Source organism: Aspergillus versicolor, assembly GCF_001890125.1.
Source record: "Aspergillus versicolor CBS 583.65 unplaced genomic scaffold ASPVEscaffold_1, whole genome shotgun sequence".
NCBI lineage: Eukaryota > Fungi > Ascomycota > Eurotiomycetes > Eurotiales > Aspergillaceae > Aspergillus > Aspergillus versicolor.
The window spans coordinates 4425556-4448605 of record NW_024467524.1 but is presented as its reverse complement, the minus strand read 5'-3'; the positions used below and the strand labels follow the sequence as shown (position 1 = coordinate 4448605).

Sequence of the window (23050 nt, the reverse complement as noted above, 5' to 3'; positions counted from 1 at the left end):
ACAGATCTCGCACCTCGCAATGATGGTGTCGAGAAGAATCTTGGTGATCCCTACTCTAATATACTGTCCTGGTCATTCACATTTGGCCTCTCCGGCCCAGAGGCGATGATGGCATCATCTGGTAATGTCGAATGTTTTGCACCACCGGCTTGATTGACCTTCTTGGAGGCACCATAAGCCCGCTCATGGCGGCCCGTCTACCCGTGTCGAATAAACACTTGGCCACAGAATCTGCAAGTCAGATATGGACCTGGTTTTAAACTGGCCCGGACGGCACATACCTTCTCGTGCTTGTTCTTAATAATGGCTCTATAAAAGACTTTATTGCAGTACCTGCAAGGTGCTGGGATCGGGCTTTTGTTTCACATATATGCCGACAAGGATAAGCGGATGTTTGATATTGTCCCTAGACATTGCCCAGGTGATGAGCTGAAAGGTGGACTGTGAACTCATCTCGTCCCTCAACATAACAATGCAATCTATGTATTGGACATTTCGCGCCCTTGAATGCCCTCTTTGAGGGTTGCTTCAAGATGCTTAGCCGGTAAACATCCTATATCGACCGCTCGTAAAACCATGATAGGAACTGAAGACAGACTATCGAAATCTCCGACTTTCTTTGTCGTTGTCGATATACAAGAGATTGCTCGAGGAGGTCATGAAGCGAGGCGCTGGATTGTTTTCTCATTGGCCGCCCTCCTTCGCACACGCTGACAAAGCCGGACACCAACTTATGCGGGCCATTTGATCCATAGCCCGGGGCATTTCCATCCATCTTAGATTGAAACTTTTCTTTGTATAGATTGTCTTCTTCTTTTAGAGACTATACGTGCGACAATGTCGTTTTCAGCGCCTCCTCAACTTCTTACTTTCGATGGTATTTTGTCTGACTTCGATGGCACCATCGTCGACTCGACAGATGGTAAGTGGCATCAACCTCTATGCATTGATAGTGAGGGGCTCAGCAACCCCTCCATCTATGATATGCATTGTGATATACCATGTACGATTACTGAACTGGATTTATGACAGCTATTGTAAAGCACTGGCACAAGTTAGTTCCACACCCTTTGATGAAAAGAAAACGAGGATAAATGAAACCAACACAATAATTCGAACTATTAACTGACATCGCCCCCTTCCAGAATTGGTGCCGAGCTCGGAGTCGACCCCAAGACTATCCTGGCCACCTCCCATGGCCGTCGGAGTATCGATACTCTACAGCTCTATGACCCCAAGAAAGCCACCTGGGAGTGTAAGTTAGACCTCGCATAGCTATTGAATTCCTTCATTTGTTGACTGTCGATGAACCAGATGTCAGCTACATTGAAGGGCGCATCCCTAAGGAATACGGCTCTGACGCGGTCGAAATTCCCGGCGCGCGGGCTCTCCTCGCTGCTCTGGAAGAGAGTGGCGCAACCTGGGGCGTCGTGACATCGGGCACACGCGCGCTGATTGATGGCTGGCTGAGTGTTCTCAATCTCACACATCCAGAGTTCCTCGTTGTGGCGGAGGATGTGGAGCTTGGGAAGCCCGATCCACGGTGCTATCTGCTTGGGCGGAAGAAGCTGGGTCTGGAACACTCCTCCTCGCTGGTCGTGTTGGAGGATGCGCCATCGGGAATCAAGGCTGGCAAAGCTGCAGGGTTCACAGTTATTGCCTTGACTACGACTCACACGTTGGAACAGCTACAGGCTGCTGGAGCAGACGTGATTGTGGAGGATCTGAGGAGCATTAGCATCAAAAGTGTTTCGAACGGGAGGGTGGAGTTGGAGATCAGGAATGCCTTCCAGTAATGGTAGTATTTCCAGGGAGAATGACCTTGGTTCCAACCAAATAGGTTCCTGCAAGTTGCCGCGACGGTTGTGTCGGTGAGGCTCTTGCCTTGCCTGGTTCCCATACCAACACGATTCATGAGTTAGATGCTAGAATGATAGACAGCGGCATTGTATATAGAATCTGGACTTCCTTTTCCTTCGTGGATATGACGTGTGTGATAGAATACGTTGGGGATGAGCCTTGCATCGCATCCACGCAAGGATCTCCCAACCGGCTTTCTCCCCGCCGGCTTCTTTTCCGTGAAGAAGCGGAGGAAGGTACGGACACAGCTTGTATATGGGTTGCCGAGTTTACTTGAACTTTCTTGCCCTTTCCGAATATGTCCTCCGTCGGAGCCGATGGACAAGGTTACGTGAAGGGGGCGAAACCGTTGAGCTTCGCAGGTTATGACGCGGTAACGGCTGAGCTCTAATCTCAAACGGCCCGTGAGCCCATCCGCTTTAGCGGTGTGGCATTATAATTATCATCGAGAGAAAACTGGGTTTGTTACCGCGGTAGACTTTGTGCATTCAACTGCCTGGGAATTACGGTACAAGCTAACAGCCGCAGTTGAAGCGGCTCACCGATATTGGACATCGCAGCCGCGGACCACGGCCCATCACCGCTTCCCAACCCTTTTTCGATATGTCCCATTGGCGCCGGAACATGAACCTAAAACGCCAATATATTAGAAGCTTCTCCTTTTCTTTTCTTTTCGAAAAATAGCTGAAGCTCGTCGCTCGTCGCTCACCGACAAGCTGGACTTGACGTAAGAAAATCCGAGCTTCGAGTCGTGGAGGCTGAGCTGAGAAGATCGGGGAGGTGCGGGAAGCTCGATCGAGAGAGCTCTCTCACGTTGCATAGCGGTGGCTCCTGCAAATAACCTTAGTGGAGAGCAGGTAACCACGCAATACTTGCCCGGATCTCGCAGTAGGAGATAACCGATGAACCACAAAAAAAGCAAAATCGAGGGCACAGATGATGACTGCTGTGAGCCTGTGAGCCATTCAGAGGATTTCGGAAATGCAATCGTACGACCAGCTCTGCTTCGACCGTCATGTGTTTCACCACACGAGCAAGCAGGATCCTCGTCCAGCTTCTCAGAACAGAACGCGAGCATGATGGGCAGCTAAGGGCGATCCGCTCGTTGACAGAAGGCCGATCGGGTTCTGGAAAGTTGATGTATCGGATTCTTTGCCGACGCCTCGAGTCAGAAACGACTCGGCGAGACGCGCTCGCTCAATGGATCAATACTGCATCGCAACGACTTGTTCAACGCCATCTGCAAGGGATGCTGGAAACCTGCAACATGGATAATCGCCCAGGAGGATTCGAGCTCGTCGTCCCCCCTTTTCTCTTCTTTCCAGACGGTTCTATTTTGGCGAGAGTGCCTCGCGATCATCGATTTTGCGTTAATCTGAGTGAAGACGATACCTTAGCTCCTAATACGGAAACCAGAAGTAAGGAAGTGAAGAAAAAAAGTCGAAAGACGAGAAGTCCCCGAGACATCGATGGCTGGATCAGAAGCTGCTTCAGGTGGCAACTGCGACCTCTATGGCTTCTGCAGTTTGCAGATAATGTTGATGTGGTTGCAACTACAAGTCCCTCGGTCTGGACAAACGCTCCCCATGAGCCCAGGTTGCAAGCTGTAAAAAGTAGCAAAGTAACCCGAGTAACTGCTCAGTCTCTTCGCAAGATGTTAGAGCTTCATAGTCCGTGCTCGACGCAGAATAGCAAAGAAATTGATAACAAAAATAGCCGCCGCCAACATCGTGCACTGTCGTACAGCTTGGAGATGGATCCAGCCACCCAGAGGTCTTTGGAGCACGCAAAAGAAAAGGACGAAAGTCGAGAAGGGCCCTTCGAGTGGCTACCCTAGATTTTCCGTCTGACCGATCGTTATCTGTACTATTGTCACGGATGACAAAATCGAGATTTTTTTTCTTCTTTTTTTCCTTTCTTTTTTTTTTTTTTTTTACCCAGCTTCGAAACCGCACTGAACATGCTTGGGGCTATCATGACCCTGCAGAGCAATCCGTCCAGGCCTCAACGCCGAAACGGCTATCGGGGACTCGCACCGCCACATCTGCCTGAATGACATGGTGGCGATGCTACCGCAGCTCTAGTTTTGAGAGCCACTTCATTGTGGCGTAGCTGGTGCTCTGCTGATCGCTCTGTGGCCGAGTTAGGCAGTAAAATTACAGGTGACGCTGGTATATGCGTATTGGAGATGTACGGGGTGTCCACCCGCAGCCTGAAGTCGTGATTGTAGGCTTAGTGATCTGTTGACAAGCTCTTCCAATTTTGGATCTTAGGCCAAGTAAAATCACGAAACAATGACCAGCTCCAGAGAGCCTCCTGGGAGAGATTGGAGCCTTGGGCTCCTCGACGGTACAGTTACATCATATGATGTGCATCTAGTAGTAAAGGCTTCAAAGTGTGATTGACAAAGATCAGACCCAGGGGTGTGGGAGAATCAAGATAGGCATGGCTGATGGGATTTACAGCAGATCACTCCGCCGCCAAGGCCTAACCTTCTGCTAACAGGGACTTAGCGTGGAACATCTTCCTGACTGTGCGTACTGATACTTGCTGAATTGAGTGTATGGAGAAAGGCTAGTCTCAAATGTTGGTGTGAAACCTCCAGGGGAACACCAGTTGCTACACTTGTCCTGGAGGGAGGTCTCTGGTAGCTCCCCAGAGCGTCGCTGATTGCATCAAATCGACGATCCTCGGAAATATCGTCCGCCCAATATTGAACATTTGGTGATCAAAGGTCATGGACCCCTCGTAGTTTCATCCTGATTCAATCCACGTCAACCTTGAACCGAGCGCGTCGGTTACGGGATCATCCCAGGGGTTAGCCCGTCGATGCTTCGTAGCGTAGAGCTTATATCGTGCTTTGTGGTATGCACCCTGAGGCACATCTTCGACTGTGATGGGTGGTGATCTAAATACTGATTGGTTTTGAGGGAGAAGAAGGTTTACTGAGGAGCACAGTATTCCAGTCCATTGGCTCCAAGGCCAAATCCAGTGAGAGTCACTTCACACTGACTCGAGGTCTTTACTGTGCGAAGAGCCTGGCAACCGCATCCATGCACGTGAGCCAGGATCTGTTTGGTTGACATGCTCGAAACGAGAGTCGCTTTTGCCCACCTGCACCGTGTACGCAGTTGAACGAGTACCGAGTTACTCCGGAGGTACATAATTAGGGTACCTTGTAATCGTGGAGACTGGTGGCGGGGCAACCCATGCCTGTGTGAGGCGATTGGCCGCTTCATGGTAATCTCCAAGGTCAAACCTGGACCAGTGTTCTGCATGTTCAGGCAGCAATAGTGATGTTTTGAGGTTTTTTTGACCCTTCGAGCGGCCCCAGCCTCCGAGGAGCCGGTCGAATTTTACCGGTTGTTTGAGGCGAACGTTGGATTGTCAATCTGTCTTGCCGCAGACTGAAGATCCAAAAGAGGAGCTAGGGAAGCATGAAGACTGAAGAGAGAAATGCATGTAAAACCTGCTCGAGTATTTGCCAACAGAGCCCCGCACGGAACGCATATGATGGTCCCGAACCAACGAACCCCTAGCATCTCCGGTAGTCGAAGCGTCCGCTTGCGCTGCATGGAGAGAAGGTGGTCCTTGGGCAGCTGCTGCGTAACCCATGTATTGGTGTGGACGCCTCGGGAGGTGTCATAATTAGCGTCGAGCTTGAGCAAGCTGACAGTCGACACTCACAGCCTGCTTCTGAGGTCAGATCTTGAAACGGACGAATCACGAAAGGAACCCAAAGTCACCCAGGCATTGCACGCTCCGAGACTGTCTCGAAATACGGAGGCAGCGTTACGGGCTTTGCCGCCCAGCGCTGGATTCGAAAAGGCGAAAACAATTGAATCAAGTGATCCTGGGAGGTGATCGACAGGATCTGTCGACTATTGAATTTAGTGGGGCTTGGCTTGTGCTGCCACGCTTTTGCATCCTTCCTTTTCAACTTTTTGTCATGGCCCAACCTTGGATCCTATCCTAGTCGTCGAATGATTGGTAGATCCAGGAAATCAGGGCCACCGCGTGAAAAGGATGACAGGCATGGCTGGCGATCCGTGCTTGAGGAGGGGACCACCAGGCGGACCGACTCGGAGGTCGCCTGGATTTCCACGCGTCCGGGAGGGAAAAGTGCACTGAGGCTGTCGAGGATCAGAGCTGCCACCAGCAGAAAATAACCCTTGACTTCCTCAATCAAGTTAAAGCGGATTGGCCCAGAGGAGTTCCCCCTCTCTCCCTTTGGGCCGACGGGGTCCGAAATCCGAAATCCCCCCCGCTGGCCATGGTGAAGACTGAAGAGCGACTATTGGCTTCTGAAACCGGACATCTCGAAAGAGACCGTAGAAAGGAAAGCAAGCAAAAATCCCACCATTTTGGAGCTTCCGTCGGGAGCGTTTCGCAACAGGCGCGGTGTAAGCCAGGAGAATTTGTCCAGTTCCTGTCGAGTTCGAAACCTTGGATGGATGGGCCTTGGGTTTGGTTCTTGGGTCACCTGAAGTGGCTCTTGGCGCCGGCCCGTAGCGCTAACCAGATCCAGAATATGTGGTGCGCCATCCTGTGACTGAACCCACAGGCCACACTGGAGATGGAGTCTGACCGAGGCTCAGGAACACGCTTCCAAGATCCTGGGACTGCGAGTTACGATCCACTCGAAATCGTGTTAATCAGTTTCGCGTTTCAAACGAGGTCTGCGATTGTCGGTTCGTCACACATCGCGCTTCCTTAGGCTTGACTAACTCGTTGGAGCAGCAGGATACATTGGAGCACATCGCAACCCACGGCGACGCGCGGTTACTGGTTCTCGCTCGACGACGCTACTGCAGGAACTGATGAAGCTCGATGGGAACATCTCCAACTCGTCACAATTCCAGTTTCTTTGCCAATCACCCGCGTGAAACTCCGAGGAAAGAAGTTGGCCAAAAAAGAGGACAGAAAACGCCTTCCAGAACGGCTGCAGAAAGCCCCCTGGTTCTCCCTTTATTGACAGTTTCAGTCTTTCCTCCCAGATGCCATATGGCTTTTTGACGTTGACAGGCTCCCTCGCCTCGTCTTGGTATGTACTGATCTTGTCAAAATGAAGCCGACGGTCGGCGTAAGGCAAGGAAGGGTCCCAGATTCGCAGATGGACCGCACCAACCCTGCGGGTCAGCACCACCCAGATGGATACGATGATAACAGGAAAAAAAAAAAAAAAAGCAATCAAAATACCTCCCAAACAAGAAAAAGGAACAATAAAACGAGTAAAACCTAAAGAGGACGAAGCCAGTGTGGTACGGTCACCGCCACTGGGGGAGGGCCAAGATGGTCGGGTCGCGTACTGAACTGGCCCCTGGGCTGACGCTCAGACGAAGCAGCCTGCTGGGCGGGATTGCCATTGTGTTCCTGGTGCGATCTTTTTTACACGAACCCAGAGTAGCTTGATTGGAATACTCTAATTGTGCAGCCAGCCTGTAAGCAGTGTTCGTACCGTAAGACAGATACCGACGCACCGATCCTCTCAGTTTCGGGCGACGATCACCCAATGGCACATTTTCGTCGGGCTCTCCTCTGAATCCTTCCCTTCTCTCCTCCATCTCCAGTCTCTCCCTCTTCTTTCTCCCTCTCCCCGTCTTTCCTTATTCTCCCCATCCACACTCCCTTCCCTCTTTCGTTCTCCGTTTTGGTTTTTATTTTTTTTATTTTATCATTTTTATTTTAAATCCATTCCTTAATTTTTCTTTTTCGTTTTTCTATTTTCTGCTCTGCAGTCCCGCATCCTACAGAAGTCACTCCTTGTCCCTATTAGTTCCTGTCGTCGGACTTTATGCCTGTCCTCTTCACCTACTGGACGTTTTAAAAATATTGGATCCCATCTGCTGCAAATATACATATCAGTGAACTTCAGCTCTGGTCACTCTCTTTCACCTCTGATCCACTGCAACTCTGCGCTCCTCAGCACTCCTCAGCATTCTCCACAACCGCCTCGCCGTCCAGGCTTAAACTCTCTACATTGCTCCTCCGACTGTTACCCTTTCACCGACCGTTTTGTCCTTCCTTGGAGTCATTCCGACTCACCTCCCGCGGTCATGAACTACATCCACCATCCATACGCCTTCGCTGGCCATCCTGGCGTGCCAATGGAGCAACACCTTGGCTACGACCCGGCAATGGTTCACCCTTCTATGATGCACCCAATTGATGGCTATATTTACGCCCATCCTCCTTTCGACATGGTCGACTATTATCACCAGCCTATAATGGATTACGAAGAATACGCCGAAAACCTCTCGCGGCCGAGATTGACCAAAGAGCAGGTTGAAACCTTGGAGGCCCAGTTTCAGGCGCACCCGAAGCCCAGCAGCAATGTCAAGCGCCAATTAGCCGCCCAAACAAACCTTAGCCTTCCTCGTGTTGCTGTATGTGATGGTTGATCAAGATTGATTAAAAAAAAATAGAAATCAGTATGCTGACCTATTTGCAGAACTGGTTCCAAAACCGACGAGCCAAGGCGAAGCAGCAGAAGCGACAGGAGGAATACGAGCGCATGCAAAAGGCAAAGGCGGAAGCCGAGGAGGCTGCCAAAGCCAAAACCGTGCCTTCGGACTTCCCGGAGTCTGCTGCCGAACCCAATGATGAGAAGGAGGATAACGGCAAAGTTTCTACCCCCAAGCCGTCAAAACCATCCACATCTGGCAACCAGAAACAAACATCTGCTGTCTCTGCCGGGTCAAAACACCAGCAGACACGTAGTGAGGCTTCCCGTGCCGCTAGTCTTGCCTCCCTACAGCGAGCCTTGGATGCCGCTGCTGCAGCCCAGTATAACCCTGATGGCCGGGGTTTGACAAGTGTGGAGGGATCGGTGTCTCCAACCACATCTCTCCCAACGGACTCTGATGCATCCGTTTGGAACTCTGTAACATCGGCCGGAGAATTGTCCGTTCCTGGGTTCGACAACTCGCAACCTCTCTCTGACTATCCTTCGACCAACGACGGGGCTACTGCTCCCTATAACTCCATGCAATATGCTCTGCAGGCTGATGTGGACATCGGGCAACGGGGGTCTTCGGATGTGCTTTCTGACTCGCTCGAGGGCATTGGGATTACGGCTTCGCCTGGTCTCTCGCAGCTCGGTAACCGGACTGACCGGACTCCAGCTTGGAAGGAGGCGGGCAAGGAGCTTGATCTTGCTGCCCGCAGAAAGCGACCAAGGCCTGCTGCGATTGGCACGTCCAGATCAACATCCATGCTCGCAGGGCCTCCGGCCATGTCGCCAACGACGCGGGGGCAGAACTATGGCAGTGTGAAGCACTCCAAGTCTGCACAGGGTCTTAGCTCGCGCTATGCCGGTGTACGAAAGGCCTCTTCACAGCGTTCGCCCTTGAACATGTCAACCTTTGGGGAGGCCGGAGTACTGAGCTCTGCAAAGACCGAGTTGTCAACAATGTTGCAGCCGGTTACAACAAACTCGCTGGCTCCTCCAACGCCTTTGACGCCGGAGGACCTCCACCACCTGCTCCCCAACACGCCTTCTACCGATAGTTATTGTCTGTCGGCGCAGCCCACTAGCCACATGTTCCCCACGACGCAACCCATGCATATTAACATTGCATCGCCCCCAGCTACCCCATTGGGCATGGAAATGATTTCCCCATACCAGTATCAAGGGGTCGCGCCACCCATGTCCGCACCGGCCCATTTCACCTCATTCGCGGACTATGGGTGCGAGAATGGCCTACCAGGGAGGGGCTGGGAGGCGACTTCGATGCCGTCCCCTGATGCCCCGTTCCCTAGCCATTGTCCAATGGACCTTGCCTCAATATCATACGAGCAGGCTCTCGAGCAAAGCCACTCTGAAAGTGTAGCTTCGGGGTCTCCGTTCGGCGAGGCGGACATGCAAGCTTCGGGGGACGCGAAGGCTACAGAGTTCCATCTGTACGAGTTCCCGGACCAAGAAGAAGCTCACCGGTTCGTGGCTCAGCAGCTTCCGTCTCAGAAGCCCAAGGCGTATACCTTTGCGGACAACCGAACCCCAACCAACTTCGGCTGACGAATGATATTTACTGAAATCTATTCAACTGTACTCATAAAAGGCTTTGCCATATATACTGCTGGATTAGTTTATTTTTGGGATTCCCGAGCATTCTTGTGGGCTTCAATTGGTGTTGAGGATCGGTTATTTTTTTGGTTTAATTTCTGCATGTTTTGGGAAGCGCCTGGGTTGGACATAGGATAGGAGACTTTCACGTATATTAACCTTACTATATTAATACATAATTTCAACGAATTACTTGACTTGGTTTACCACTTCGGAGCCTTTACCACATTGACCCAAAGCCGTGGAGTGGCTGCAACGCCAACACGGCCTTGGCCTCCCACGTGCTGAGCCATTCCAGTCTGTATGGACACTCCCGTCTAGCTTCCGGAACCTCAGGTACAGTTTTCCCGAACCACCAAATGGAAAAATAAAGTATAAAGTAACTCAAGTGAGTCTATCTTTTTTCCTCACTACGCACTGCATCGAGAAAGGAGAAAGTTGATACTGACTGCGCAACGCAATATGAAGCTCTCCACACTCGCAGCAACCCTCGGCCTCAGCGCCGCCGCTTCAGCTTCGAAATCTATCAACTACACCACTGTCCAAGGCTACTTCATCCAGGATGACCCATCCACAGACCCATCCAGCTTTGACTACGTACGTCTTTATCGCCTCTTCTCTCTTACAAAATCAAATACGCAACCCTGTCATCTGTAATAAAAAAATAATAACTAACCAACCCAACCAGACATCCCACAACTTCGGCCTACTCGACCGCACCTACGACGCAGACAAAGTCGCGCAGCACTCGCGCTCAAGCTCAGGCTCAGGCATAATCCCCGGAGCCAGAAACCTAACCCAGTGGGAACGCTTCCACCGCCAGCTGGAATATCTAAACTCCAACTCCCCCAAGCACGTCAGCTACAAGCTCTTCTTCCTCGGCCGGCACGGCGAGGGCTGGCATAATGCTGCGGAGGATTATTTCGGGACCCCGGCTTGGAATGTACGTTTCTCCTTATTCTTACCCCCTCCAACATAGATAGATAAGATAGATAGATTTGGGAAATAAGGAGAAAGGGACAATAACTAATGAAATACAGTGCTACTACTCCCTCCTAACGGGCAACGCCACAACAACCTGGTTCGACGCAGACCTCACCCCAGAAGGAATCAACCAAGCCCAAATCGCACACACCTACTGGGCCTCCCAGTCCAAGGAGCAGAAGATCCATTTCCCAGATGCTTACTACTCCAGTCCGCTTACGCGGTCGCTGAAGACGGCGAATCTCACTTTTGCGGGATTTCCCCAGCTAGTATCATCCCGGGCCCGACCTGGCAATGCTGCTGCGGCGTTTGTGCCGCAGGTTAAAGAGGCGTTTCGGGAGGGGGTTAGCTTGCATACGTGTGATAGGCGGCGGTCGAAGAGTTATATTGAGGGGTTGTTTCCTGATTGGACGTTTGAGGAGGGGTTTACCGAGGAAGATGAATTGTGGACTGGCGTTAAGGGGGAGACAAGCGAGGCGCAGGATTTGAGGTCGCGCGGGGCGTTGGATGATATTTTTAACTCCCGGGGTCGAACTGAGGGTGAGAAGAAACCTAGAGGGCGTGGTGGTGCCCATGTGCCTAGCCATGGAGATGAAGATGGTGAGAAGCTGGTTATCTCGGTTACGGCGCATTCGGGCGAGATCACGTCTATCCTGAGAGTTATTGGACACCGAGAGTTTAAGCTGAATACTGGGGCAGTGATCCCTGTGTTGGTTCGTGCGGAGGAGGTGCACGAGCCTGAGCCCACAGCGACGGTGTCGTGGACCGCGAGTGCCCATTGTACGGCGGCGCCGGTGACATCGACCGCGTCTGGGTGTGTTTGCGCAAGCTCGGCAGTGCCGGTGACGACGGGGTTCCCGGTATTCGCTACAGAGACTCCATACTAGGCGTGATCTGGTGCGATTGGATTTGACGGGTGAATATGCTGTAGTTGTTATATGACCGTGAATAATGGTAATAAGACTATGTAATCTACCAAGAAAAAATAAAGGGTAAGGTCAATTTGTGTGCGTCACAGAAAGACATAAATCATGACCGCAGAAAGTGCAAGGGTAAGGGCAAGCGCATACAAACAGTGACATGTACTAGAACAGAGTGGAGAACTGATGCAAGACAGGAAACTCAAGTAGAGGACGCCGACCCTATAAAACAGCACTACCGATATTATCTGACCGGCCCTCTATCGTAAAAGAAAAGAAAGAAAAAAGAAAAAAGAAAAAAGAAAAAAAGAATGCACATTCAACGCATCAGATTTCCTACTCCCGAAACTAAAATCAAAATGAGCATCATCGGGTATAACAACGGGGTATTGAATGAAATGCAAATTAGAACTACTCATTCCCCTGTCAAGTGGCGAATCAAACATTGTATAAACAGCACCAAAGAAAAAATACCACTGTAGGCAAAAAGTAGATACCGAACGAGATTCCCATCCAACTCCAGAAACACCAAAGAAAGAAGGTTCGAGTTTCGTTTAATATGTAGACCAGCCAGGCTGTGGGTGTCCAGGTTGCATTGGTTGACCGGGCCAACCAGGCATAGCTGGATTCATGCCCATGCCCATTCCAGGTTGCTGAGGAGTTCCCGGCATAAACTGCTGACCAGCTGGGGCATTCTGCGAGGGATATAACCCACGCCCAGCCATTCCAGGGTACGGGTTGGCTCCGCCTGGGAAGCCCATGGAAGCCATGGACTGTTGCTGAGGAGTCTGCGGGTGGTGCATAGCAAACGACTGGGGCATCTGGGGCACTGAGGGTCGGACCTGGTTACGTGGAGACTGTGATGGGTGCTGGTGTTGCTGCTGTAGACTGTGGGTAAGAGGAGAGGGAGATTGTTGATGCTGGGGTTGCTGCGGCTGCGATCCTGGTTGCTGTTGCTGTAATTGAGAGGGGTATTGGGGGATGCCTTGTGGATTGGAAGATAGTGGTGAAGCCTGAGGCTGCGGCGGTGGCTGACCCCATACCTGCTGTTGGTGTTGCTGCTGTGAGGGAAAACCGTAGGGTCCAACCTGCGGCGCCAAAGCTGGGTTTGTCCGCTGATGCATGAGATCGGGTCGAACAGGGGGCATAGCACGGATGGGTGACTGTGCCACTGTGGCCTGCTGATGCATAGTTGGCGGTTGGAACCCGGCTTGACTGGGTATCATTTGGGCCTGCGGCATCATATTCGGCTGTGCTGGAGTTGAGCCCAAAACGCCAGCCGTGGATAGCCGCGGTGACTGCAAAGGCTGTGCAACGGATGTAGTGGCTTCAAGTTGTCCAGGCTGCGATTGCGCCGTCGACGCAGGCGGATCGCGCTGCTTGGAAAAGAAATCATCGAGACCCTTTTGACGGTAGTTACGCTGAGATGTCAAGATCTTGTTGAAGTCTGCCGTGTGTGTTGCCTGGTTCAAGATCTCAGCGGCGGTGCTAGGCTGTGACCGGTCCTGGTATGGCTGGCCAGTCAACTCTTGCCGCGGTCGGGGCATACTGTTGTATTCCCTTAAGCGTGGATCGTCCGTGGTGGCCATATTGATCATCGGAAGAGGCTGCGACAAAGATCCGCCCGATCCTAGTGACAGGTTGCTAGGCACTGTTTCTAGTGCATTGCTGTAGATTACATCGCCATGAGCCAGAGTGGGCAACAAGTTGGCGGCGTTTGCTGCTTCGGCGGCAGCTTCGCGAGCCTTCGCGCCACCAGGACGCTTTTCACCTGCGAGGTCATCTTCGGTGAAGCCCTGTTTGCGCGCTTTGCTTTCCCAGTAATCGTCACGGACGCGGCGCCCATTCACAATAACTCGGCTGCCGAACTGCCTAAACATCGACCTTGCCGAGACGATGGCAATCTGACGCGAGCGGTAGGAATACGGAAGAATATCCTGCTGAATGAGATCATCTTTCTCGATCTGGGTGGCGATGATTTTGTGCAACGACCGATTCTTGTTGAAAAGTAGGTACGAGTCCCTATAAGACAGAACTCGCGCGCACTCCGTCGCTAGCATAAACAGCTTCTTCCCGCGCAGTGGCACAGTAAACGTCCTGCACCTGTACTCGCGATCACCTTGTAAATACCCATTCGCATCCACCTTCTGCTCGCCAGCGTCGTCAAACTCTTTGGCGATATACTCATCGCGTTCCTCGTTTAGCTGATCGGTAGTATGGTCCCTCACAGTTGGGAGAGCTTTGACCAAGGGAGCTTTGGTTGGTGTCGTCTTCTCAGGCGGTGAGCCTAGCGGGGGTGAGGCGTTTGGGGGGGATTGCTGCAACTGTTGGGGCTGCATTTGGGGAGTTTGTAGTTGTTGAGAGCTTGCTGATGAGGGTTGATCGTTGGCTGTAGAAGGGCGAGGTGTCTTTGGAGGTCGGCCTCGTTTTCGACGGCCTTGATCGTCTCCTACAACTAACGCGCATGTTAGCATCTGGATCGCAAAGGGCGGACTCGGCAAGCGCAAAACAAAAGCAAAACGAAAGAAAAGAAAAAAACGGTGCGACAATAGCGATTAATGAGACGAAGGCGGCCCGCGATAACTCCCGAAGCACAAGATTACCCGGCGCACGTACCGTCATCTGGATCCCCATCGCGAGAGACTCCGCGTTGTTCCGGTGTGCGACCGCGCTTGACACCGCGAGGGATGGCGCTGGGATCTGTTGCTCCGTATGGCGGCGTTGGGAGAACAACAGGTACTAGAAGGGGGTCAGTATGAGGGTTGTCGCGACGGACAGACAGTAGAAAATAAGAAATAGTAGACCCCCATCACTACTGGTATCGACGCGACAGGTTCGCGCCACCAGATAAACACGCCAAGGTTGAAAAGCGAAGCAGTTAAAAAAAAAAAAAAAGAAAAAGAAAAAGGAATCGCGAAAGAATTAAAGGGAAGGGAAAAAAAAGAAAACAAAACAAAACAAAAAGGAAAATATGCGACGACATACCGTTTGTATTATTTAGAGCAGCAGGATTGATGGTGCCCGAGCCGTCGACGAGGTCCCCTCCGATCCCATTCATCGGAGCGGAAACGGAATGGGGGGTGCCATACATGGCGGGCCAAGGAGGGACGGGAGGAGGGTGAAAGAGCGGTCGCGAGGCCGCGGGCGGGTTAGAGAGACGCGCGAGTAGTCAAAACGCCGAGATGGAGGATGAGATGGGCTACTGCAACGAGGCGAAAGGAAGAATCGGCGACGATGCAAGTGGCCCTCGGACAACTCAGAGCAGACGTGTCGCGAGTTCGCATGCAGTTAGATGGTAAGGCAGGGAAGGTGGCAGAAGGGCAGATCGGCGGGGAAATGATGGAGCAAATCAGTGTCAGAGCTTGCTCGGTCGCAAGATAGTACCTTAAAAGATTAGAGGAGGACGGAACTCTCGACTCTTTGTGGTGGTCGGAATGCTGGATTGACTCTGGCTGGAGAGGGGAAGATCACGTTAGGCGGTGACTAATCACGACCGACGGCCGCGCCGACAGAGTGTGGCTGGTGTGGCTGGTGGATGTCAAGCCGGGCACCGCCACAGAGGCTGGAGGAATGCGGGTTCAGGAATCCTTCCCGTCACGGTCAAGAGGGGAAGACTCGGGAGTGGAAACCAGGGGGGGGTATCGCCCAAGGTTCGCTCGCTGCAGAAATGCAGAGCCACCAAAAACGAACGGGGAGATGCAAATGATTCACAGCTTGCCGCTGACGGAACCGATCAGTGGGGACGGTTGACGGGGGTGGGTGTGACCAACAGGCAGTGTCTGTGTGTCGTTTTAGTCGCGGCGAGATGAAGAATGGGCAAGGAAGTAGCAGAGGATAATTGGGTGGAGGGGCAGAAGAAACCCGGAGAAGAGGAGGAGTGGGGACGAAGGTTAGAGACAGACGATGCACCAGACAAAGAAAGGCCACAGCGCTGCCCAGGAGGGAGATTTGATTATGGGGAGGAAGAGGGTGAAGGATTCGTCTGCGAGGAGGGGAACACAAGCAGCAGGAGCGACCTTGGTCGTGCCTTCCAGTTCTTCGGCCGGGGGGGGCGGTGCCGCTGATTGGCTGCGCTATGCATGCATTTGTCAGCCACTGCACAAGCCGCTGCGGATAACTCCACGCAAGACCGGAATGCTCGAGGTTGCCTTTCTCGAGGCAGACTGCGTACTTTTATGATCTCAACTTCGACTGCAACGCAGGATGGCGGTCGGGTAGCGCGGAGCCCCTTCCAGCTAGGCTCTCTGCTAGTTGAGTTCTGAGATACCGCAACCCAGAAAGCCAGGCGTCTCGAAGAGCAAGGAACCCTGCATGCCCGAGAAATAGCGGCCCTGCGGGAGCGAATCAGTGTGCAGGCTCGTTGGGAGGAGCAAAAACTAAAACAAAAGAAGCGCAACGAGCCAACAACGGAAAAAGCACAGGAAAAGAAATCACGCCAGGCTGACTCGTTGAGGGTGAAGAGCCGCGTCGCCTTTGCTCCAGGAAGGATTTCGGACGAAATGGCCAACACGAAGTGATCAATGGAGCGGGTTTTCCGGCTGTGGCTTGTCCATCAAAGGAACTCGACGGGGCAGTGTTGATATGCGAGAATGCAAAATAACCCTCCTTGGATACACCGTAAGCGCCGGTGGTCATGCTGACCGTCTGACGGCACGGGCGATGATCTTGATAGCGATCACTTCACGTCAATGCATTCTTTTTCCGGAGTTGGACAAGATACTCCAGGCGGGAAATGATCAGCGAGAGTCGAACTGGGCTGAAGAAGAAAAGAATAGCCCTTTTGCACGGCGTGAAAGACAAGCGCTCCTGATCCCCAATTTGTCAAAATGACTCGCGCACCCAATAGCGTTGTCTTGCCTGGTCACTGCTTCGTGGACATCCACAGGTGGGGGATCTTACTGGCTCTGTGCAGTGGCGAATGCCTCCCTCATGCAAGACAGAAGCAAGGATCTATGATTGTCCTGGCCTGGGCCGACTAGCCTTGTAGTAGCTGATCTTGTATAGGTTATGACTGATGAGGCGCTCCCGTTCAGCACGGACTCCAAAAGGTTATCCCAGACGCATTTTCCAACCAAAAGCGATACTTATGATTTGATAGCATTTCATGGCCGGGCGGATGATCGCTTTTCACCTGTACAACCCGATAAAGCTTCTCGCTTGTCGAATCTATACCGAAGCCGAAGTATACCAGACGGACGTTGTTGATTACGGAGTTACGCCGCAGCCGAGCAACGTTAATCGCCACGCTCAGAATAGGTAAATAATAGATAAATAATCAAATAACACTACTTTTATTATCACAAGCAAGCAATGGTCACATTCGCGGAATTGCCACTAGTTGATGTCACTGAATACTGTACTTTGTCTTCGGGCCCTCACAGTCCCAATCTAGACCCCCGCCAAAGTATTCGCATACTCCATCTCTCTCAAGCCCAAACCATCGAACATCAAGAACTCAACGAGAATCTGCAAGCGGCTAGTCCCAGGCAGGGTATTTTGGCAGCTGACCAAACTCGGTCATCTGCCCCGAACGGAAACCCGGGTCGATCAGGACCGTGCGTCCATCAACGCTCCCCGTCCACGCATCTGTTTGGCTCCGCGATCCAAGCTATGCGAGATGCGGCCAGACCAGACGCGTCCTGGCATGCAGGCCAGGCGGCGGCCATCAGCAGAGCAGTCGCAGGGAAAGAAGGGGACACAAAACAACGGCGTCTCTGGCTTGGCTGCTGGCCGACTGCTGCAGTGAGTCACGGCGATCGGGACGGGGCTAGGCTGTGAAACTGCATTCTTGTGCGACGTTGAGTATATCGAGATTAACCTGGACGTTTGGAACTCCAGAATCCTACCCCCCTATATAAATTATTATTTATTTATGTCTGCTACATACGACCACAGGGTGTGGAAAACAGGGCTTCCCGTCCGCTCAGCCGTACTTAAGCCACACGCCGGCTGGTTAGTAGTATGGTGGGTGACCACATGCGAATCCCAGCTGTTGTATGTTTTTTTTACTTACCCAAAGTAAGTCAATCCATATTAGGTCAACACGATCCCAGGATCAGGAAGGCTTGAGAGGTCAACTTTCCATAAAACTCAATTATAAGGTCCTTGGCCTTGGGGGTTGTTGCGAATGATGTGAGAGGGTGTAATACACCTAATTAAAGGGAATTAACGTATCGCGGGACGTAGATTTCAAGAAATAAGGATTGTTAAAAGATTAATGCTGAAGTTCTAATGTTATGCCCTTCGTGAAGTGAAGAAAGATAAGTTAGTTATTTCCTCACAATGAGTCAGCTTCCAGCTTACTCGGCTTACACTCTCGCGAATATCCTGAGGCTGTCTTGCGGAGGGGGTCCTACAATATAGCTTCTCTATCAGATCCTTTCTAATTAAAATTATACAAGGCCCTGGTTGCCTTGTAAAGGATTGTAATATATTAATTCCTTAGTATAATAGATTAGTAGAGATATTCAGGGATCAGTAATACAGTAGTTAGATAGTAATTACCGAGCAGGTTGCTCTCTGTAGGCGCCCCGGCGGCGGTCCACAGGGGTCATATGGTAGGTATCACGTGGCACGGCCTTTGCGGTCGTGACAATCGGGTATAGGATTTCAGGGCGGGTTGTGCATGTCTATATGGAACATCAGTAATTCGGATTCCGAATTTGCTTTCACTTCTTGCTTTCATCTCAGCATGAGACTCTTCACCAACCTCTTTTTTATTTCGTCAAGACCATGGCTTTCGCCTTCCGGGAAGACCTCCTAGAGAGCTACACGGATTTGGAACTGGCTCATTATATTGTATCCTCACCGTCATGCGAGTCCACCTCCCGGGTATTCAACCTTTCCTCGAATCTCATAGCCAAGCAATATGAGCCTTCAGAGGTCGAAGATGCTTTTAAGGCAACCGAGGTTGCTAGCCAGCTTGGGATCCGCGGTCCTTCTATACAAAAGGTAATCAAAAATCAAGAGAATGCTTACGCTATCATGGATCGGATTGAGGGAGCTACGCTGGACGTCATCTGGAAGAAACTGGGCTGGGTCATGACAATTAGGCTTGGTCTGCAGCTTCGCTACTTTGTAAATATCCTCAGATCCGTTACCTCACCCACTGTCGGATCACTTGCTACAGGCGAATGCAGGTCTTTCTGGCTAGAAGATCGCTACGGTCTCCCGGCGAATTCTGGACCAGCTGAAATTACCCACTTCTTCCAGTTCTGGGCGAACTTTACGTCCATGCGACGGGCGATGCAAGCAGCAAAACAAGGCCAGACACCAAATTCCACCGCAGGACTTCCACTGACCATCGAGTCATTTGTCTTCACTCATCATGATCTCACGCCACGCAATCTTCTCGTTTCTCCTTCTGGCCAACTTTCACTCCTTGACTGGGATTTGGCTGGTTTCTATCCTGTCACTATTGAGTACGCATCGATGTATAATTTTAACATGCCGCAGGACTGGGGTTTGATGGCCCGTTTACGGTGGCATCTATTTACCTGGATCGCGGTTGGCTACTACGAGGCTGACGCTCGCCTGTTACGGAATATGCGCTCCAAGTTTACAAGATTCGCTATTGGAAGGAGATACGAACTGTTAGAAAATGGAGGGCCCTCAAGGTATCCTGTAACCTGATTTTGTGAACTCCACACAATCTGCTTTCGTGTCCACAATGTTCCTATAGGAATGAGCATTTACTGACTACGACGATGACCGGTTCAACTCCGCCCATTTACAATCCCGAGTCGGCAGTATCCATATTTGCGGCTACAGAAATGAGGAAAATGCAGGCGACGAAGATGGCAATTCTCCCACCAACCATTGGGCTGCCTTTATGCAGCTTTCACAGGGCGGATCCGTCCGCCTCGATATGACTCCGGGCTATGGCTCCGATGGACTGAGAGGAAAGATGGATATCTCGTCCAAGGCATACTCTTTGACGAACAACGCCATCAAAACCCTGTCCTTCCCAGTCAGAACTCAGGCTATGGTTCGTACAATTATCGATCTTATCAACTCGAAGGGCCGCGACAGGTATAAATTCACGGAGGAGTGGGAGGGATGCAGATTTTGGATGTTCACTTTCATCTCCGATTTGGAAGACAGTGGTCTCGTATCATCTGGTAGCGGAAAGGCGACTTGGGACGCTGTTGCTCTCTACTGGCGCAACCCTAATGGCTATGAGCCGAGGGAGGTCAAGCGGGGAACATTTTACTGAGAACGCACGTTGCTATGCCCGGAAGGCAGGTACTAGGATATTCCAGGCTGTTCACGGTTTCTTATTCTTAATTGTACTAGGAGGATAGCAGGAAAGTCAAAAGTAGCACTGTTTGACCCGGGCTGTACTATCATCGAAGGCGCTGTATATACTTTTCGATATACTTCAAGACTTTTTGTTTGTGGTTCTGTTGATCTTCTTTTTCTCAATTGACTGTTTAGTTCTCGGATGTATACTACAATATTTATAATCTAGAACTATTTCTCGTCACTATTGCAAATCCAACCTGGATATGGAGGTAGAATAATGACTTCCTAGCCAAATAGAACATATAATAATAGACAAACGTAGCTGATACAGGCAACAGAGGATAGTACCTCGGTACAGCTTCTACACAAACGGTTACTATATAAAGTCAGGGGTAACTTATACTGAGTCCATGGGCTATTTAAGAATTTAATCCGCGTTTCGAGGGTTATTTTGTCGCTCACCCTGTCTATTGTGCACTCATCCTACTCACCCCAATCTCACCCAGATCGCGCGACGGCACAGCAGCCTCACCTGCTCGCTCACCTGGGCCGCACCCACCCGACTTCTGGGAGCTGAAACCTAATCTCAACAGACCATAAACTCTAGGGGTCTCTGTCTATGACTGCGCAATGAAAACTCCTTCCTCCATCTCGACATCATCGCCGCCTTGCCTGCACCATGCATAACGATCAAGAAAAACAAATACACAGTACATCCTTTGACTTGTGCGGTCTCAGAAAGTGTTTTCATAAGAAGGAAGTCGACTCCTGCCCAGTCGACGATGACTTTCTGTCCTTTTGTGGAATGAAAAGGCGTCGGGGGAGTAGCAAAATATGGCACATCGATCCGAAACACGACGCATCCACGCTACATGACCACCTTGAAGCTATGCTGGTAGACTACAGCGATGATTCGACACAATCGAATATCTAAAGCGAATCCGGATATCTATGGGATGCAGGCAGGGCGCACCAACTCGCCAATCTACGGCATTGCCACTGACTCCTGGGACTGGTATTTTCTCCGTCTAGACCCTAATGGTGTTGTAAGGAACCCATCTACCGTGTATCTACTGTACTATGTCGTATGCTAATGTGAGCAGGTGTCGGCACATGTCGTGCTCTGGCACAACGACTCAATCGAAGTCATCTCCTTAATACACAAGATCATAGACCAGGCCACATGCCTGACGCCAGTGTCCAGCCAGGCTTTGCCAACAGTCGAGGAATCTAGCAGTCTACACTGGTTGCCCGAAATATACCACCGGTAAAGGCCGTTTCCTTTTTGGTTGTTTGTATCCATGAATTTGTCAGCGGCGTCAATTCCGCATCAGAAAGAATAATATACACGAGACAGACCAAGTGTTTCAGGTTGGAGAACCACTACACCGTGGAACAAGTTACTGCTAGTGCTATAGCCTCCAGGGCTTGCAGAGAAAAAAAAAAAAAGAACGTCTCAATCAATGCCTCACATTCCCTTAGTTCGACGCAGCACCCCCGCTAGCCGTACAATCCCCATCGCTCTCTCCACCCAACAAGTTCGCCGTGTGGTCCTCACACTTTCCAGGCCAAACCGCAGGTCCCGGCGCCGTGTAGTTCAACACAGGAGGGTAGTAAATGCCAATCAGAATACCCGGCTCCTCACCCGTATAAGCACCGGGGAACTTGACCGTCGGCGCGGGAGTGCCCGATCCATTGCCCGTAACCTTCAGCTGCGCACAGCCAATATAGAACTGCGCACCACCCTTCTCCCCAGCACCGTGAAGCCCAATGCCCTCCGCACGGAGCAGGTACTCGCCAGCCTCGAGGTTATCCGGCAGTGCAAACGTGAAGTTGGTAATCCCCGAACCACCGTCATCAAAGGCAGCCCACTTGGCACCCTCGGTCTCACTGATACTCGACGTCGTGAGCGAGTAAACCTTGAACCAGTCGCCCGCACCCTTGTATTCCTTGGCGGTACCGGGGGCCTTGCTCATGTATACCTGCTGGGGACCGGGGTGTCCGAAGTTGTCGCGGATGACGAAGCCGACTTCGTCGCCGGGGGCGACTTCGTGCGTCTCTGTGGCGCTCAAGACGTCGTCGTCAATGCCGCCGACGTTGCAGATGAAGTCGTCCGAGGTCACGTCGGTGACGGGGCTGTTGCTGTTCTTGGTGCTGCGGACGTATTGGTATTCCTCTGTTTCTTCGCCGTTGACGATGAGGGAGGCGTAGTTCCAGTGCGCGAGGGCCTGGGGGAGGACGGCCAGGGCCGCTGTGAGGGGGATGAATGAACGCATGGTGACGAGAATGTTCAGTATATACCGGATCCAGCCCAGGTGTTAGAAATGAATGAAGATGTATATGAAAAGAAGGAGAGTCGTGGGTTGGGTTGAAGAAGTTCCAGCAGGAGTCCTCGCCCCTTTATACCAGGTACTGCCCGACAAGACGGCCATAGCATTTCGGTACCAATTCCAGCTCGTTTAGAATTGAAGAGTCAGAATTGACGAGTACCGTCTTGTCCCGTTTGTGTTGCCGCGCATTAATTAAGCTGATACTCTAATCAATACAACCTGAAACGGAGCCCTAATTTCCCACCCACCCGCGACCTACCCGACCAACCAGTTCGGCGCTCGTATAGAAGATCCCTAATCAACTTGATCCAGGGACCAGCCTGATTTTATCCGTCGCCTAGGCTTGGGGTTTGTCCGCTGAAACTCGGGCCGTCTCGCGCAAGCGCTGAGGACTTGGCTGCGTGGTGTATATTGTTTCTCCACAAATGGGATTCTTAAACCGTGCATAATTTGCATAAATCAGCTCCGTGATGATTTTGTCCTACTCCGTACATAATTATGATTATAATTAGCCTATATAGTTGGTGCAAGCTGCGAACTGGGTGAGAATATAATAAGGATATAAATGGTCAAGTATCTTTCCTGGCGTCTCTCTAGGCTGCTGTTTCGCCTTTATAGTGTTTGCTTCTACTCGCACAGCATTAGGA

The 23050-nt window shown here is 51.4% G+C and overlaps 10 protein-coding genes across 10 annotated transcripts; 7 read left to right on the top strand and 3 right to left on the bottom strand.

The window, feature by feature from the left end:
• Positions 1–108: 108 nt before the first annotated feature.
• Positions 109–1796, top strand: ASPVEDRAFT_49483 (HAD family hydrolase; the record flags this gene model as incomplete). The annotated part of the gene is made up of 5 exons (XM_040814170.1): positions 109–133; positions 851–922; positions 1033–1054; positions 1146–1255; positions 1315–1796. The coding sequence occupies 5 exons, from the start codon at positions 109–111 to the stop codon at positions 1794–1796; spliced, it is 711 nt and encodes a 236-aa protein (XP_040663252.1).
• ASPVEDRAFT_295225 (uncharacterized protein) lies at positions 1656–2673 on the bottom strand. Its single transcript, XM_040810234.1, has 3 exons — positions 2330–2673; positions 1822–2240; positions 1656–1724 (listed from the first exon to the last, which is right to left on the bottom strand). The coding sequence occupies exons 1-2, from the start codon at positions 2470–2472 to the stop codon at positions 1919–1921; spliced, it is 465 nt and encodes a 154-aa protein (XP_040663251.1). The 5' UTR covers positions 2473–2673; the 3' UTR covers positions 1656–1724; positions 1822–1918.
• Positions 2674–2875: 202 nt separating this feature from the next.
• On the top strand, positions 2876–3697 carry ASPVEDRAFT_24441 (uncharacterized protein; the record flags this gene model as incomplete). Its single annotated transcript, XM_040809672.1, has 1 exon — positions 2876–3697. One exon carries the CDS (start codon positions 2876–2878, stop codon positions 3695–3697), a length of 822 nt encoding a protein of 273 aa, XP_040663250.1.
• Positions 3698–7515: 3818 nt separating this feature from the next.
• Positions 7516–10127, top strand: ASPVEDRAFT_36896 (homeobox domain-containing protein). The gene is made up of 2 exons (XM_040811323.1): positions 7516–8246; positions 8312–10127. Exons 1-2 carry the CDS (start codon positions 7917–7919, stop codon positions 9875–9877), a joined length of 1896 nt encoding a protein of 631 aa, XP_040663249.1. The 5' UTR covers positions 7516–7916; the 3' UTR covers positions 9878–10127.
• A 260-nt stretch (positions 10128–10387) lies between these two features.
• Positions 10388–11796, top strand: ASPVEDRAFT_79198 (phosphoglycerate mutase family protein; the record flags this gene model as incomplete). Its single annotated transcript, XM_040816664.1, has 3 exons — positions 10388–10522; positions 10614–10868; positions 10966–11796. The coding sequence occupies 3 exons, from the start codon at positions 10388–10390 to the stop codon at positions 11794–11796; spliced, it is 1221 nt and encodes a 406-aa protein (XP_040663248.1).
• Positions 11797–12035: 239 nt separating this feature from the next.
• ASPVEDRAFT_294708 (putative nuclear localization protein) lies at positions 12036–15255 on the bottom strand. Its single transcript, XM_040810228.1, has 3 exons — positions 14815–15255; positions 14446–14568; positions 12036–14278 (listed from the first exon to the last, which is right to left on the bottom strand). Exons 1-3 carry the CDS (start codon positions 14918–14920, stop codon positions 12384–12386), a joined length of 2124 nt encoding a protein of 707 aa, XP_040663247.1. The 5' UTR covers positions 14921–15255; the 3' UTR covers positions 12036–12383.
• A 1553-nt stretch (positions 15256–16808) lies between these two features.
• ASPVEDRAFT_36891 (uncharacterized protein) lies at positions 16809–17134 on the top strand (the record flags this gene model as incomplete). Its single annotated transcript, XM_040811322.1, has 1 exon — positions 16809–17134. A coding segment is annotated over exon 1 (152 nt), but the record flags the coding sequence as incomplete, so codon positions are not given.
• Positions 17135–18561: 1427 nt separating this feature from the next.
• ASPVEDRAFT_49479 (uncharacterized protein) lies at positions 18562–20044 on the top strand (the record flags this gene model as incomplete). Its single annotated transcript, XM_040814169.1, has 2 exons — positions 18562–19385; positions 19579–20044. 2 exons carry the CDS (start codon positions 18562–18564, stop codon positions 20042–20044), a joined length of 1290 nt encoding a protein of 429 aa, XP_040663245.1.
• A 937-nt stretch (positions 20045–20981) lies between these two features.
• On the top strand, positions 20982–21344 carry ASPVEDRAFT_79194 (uncharacterized protein; the record flags this gene model as incomplete). The annotated part of the gene is made up of 2 exons (XM_040816663.1): positions 20982–21119; positions 21177–21344. 2 exons carry the CDS (start codon positions 20982–20984, stop codon positions 21342–21344), a joined length of 306 nt encoding a protein of 101 aa, XP_040663244.1.
• Positions 21228–22672, bottom strand: ASPVEDRAFT_36889 (lytic polysaccharide monooxygenase auxiliary activity family 9 protein). Its single transcript, XM_040811321.1, has one exon. It carries the CDS (start codon positions 22347–22349, stop codon positions 21552–21554), a length of 798 nt encoding a protein of 265 aa, XP_040663243.1. The 5' UTR covers positions 22350–22672; the 3' UTR covers positions 21228–21551.
• Between the last annotated feature and the right edge of the window lie 378 nt (positions 22673–23050).

What these genes read in the sequence shown, in the direction of transcription:
- ASPVEDRAFT_36889 (XM_040811321.1), bottom strand. Translation starts at nt 22,349, where the DNA reads ATGCGTTCATTCATCCCCCTCACAGCGGCCCTGGCCGTCCTCCCCCAG.
- ASPVEDRAFT_36896 (XM_040811323.1), top strand. Translation starts at nt 7,917, where the DNA reads ATGAACTACATCCACCATCCATACGCCTTCGCTGGCCATCCTGGCGTG. An exon ending in TTAGCCTTCCTCGTGTTGCT is followed by an intron (nt 8,247 to 8,311) that starts GTATGTGATGGT and finishes ACCTATTTGCAG; the next exon opens with AACTGGTTCCAAAACCGACG.
- ASPVEDRAFT_294708 (XM_040810228.1), bottom strand. Translation starts at nt 14,920, where the DNA reads ATGTATGGCACCCCCCATTCCGTTTCCGCTCCGATGAATGGGATCGGA. An exon ending in TGCTCTAAATAATACAAACG is followed by an intron (nt 14,569 to 14,814) that starts GTATGTCGTCGC and finishes ACCCCCTTCTAG; the next exon opens with TACCTGTTGTTCTCCCAACG. An exon ending in CGATGGGGATCCAGATGACG is followed by an intron (nt 14,279 to 14,445) that starts GTACGTGCGCCG and finishes CGTTAGTTGTAG; the next exon opens with GAGACGATCAAGGCCGTCGA.
- ASPVEDRAFT_295225 (XM_040810234.1), bottom strand. Translation starts at nt 2,472, where the DNA reads ATGGGACATATCGAAAAAGGGTTGGGAAGCGGTGATGGGCCGTGGTCC. An exon ending in AATGCACAAAGTCTACCGCG is followed by an intron (nt 2,241 to 2,329) that starts GTAACAAACCCA and finishes ATTAGAGCTCAG; the next exon opens with CCGTTACCGCGTCATAACCT.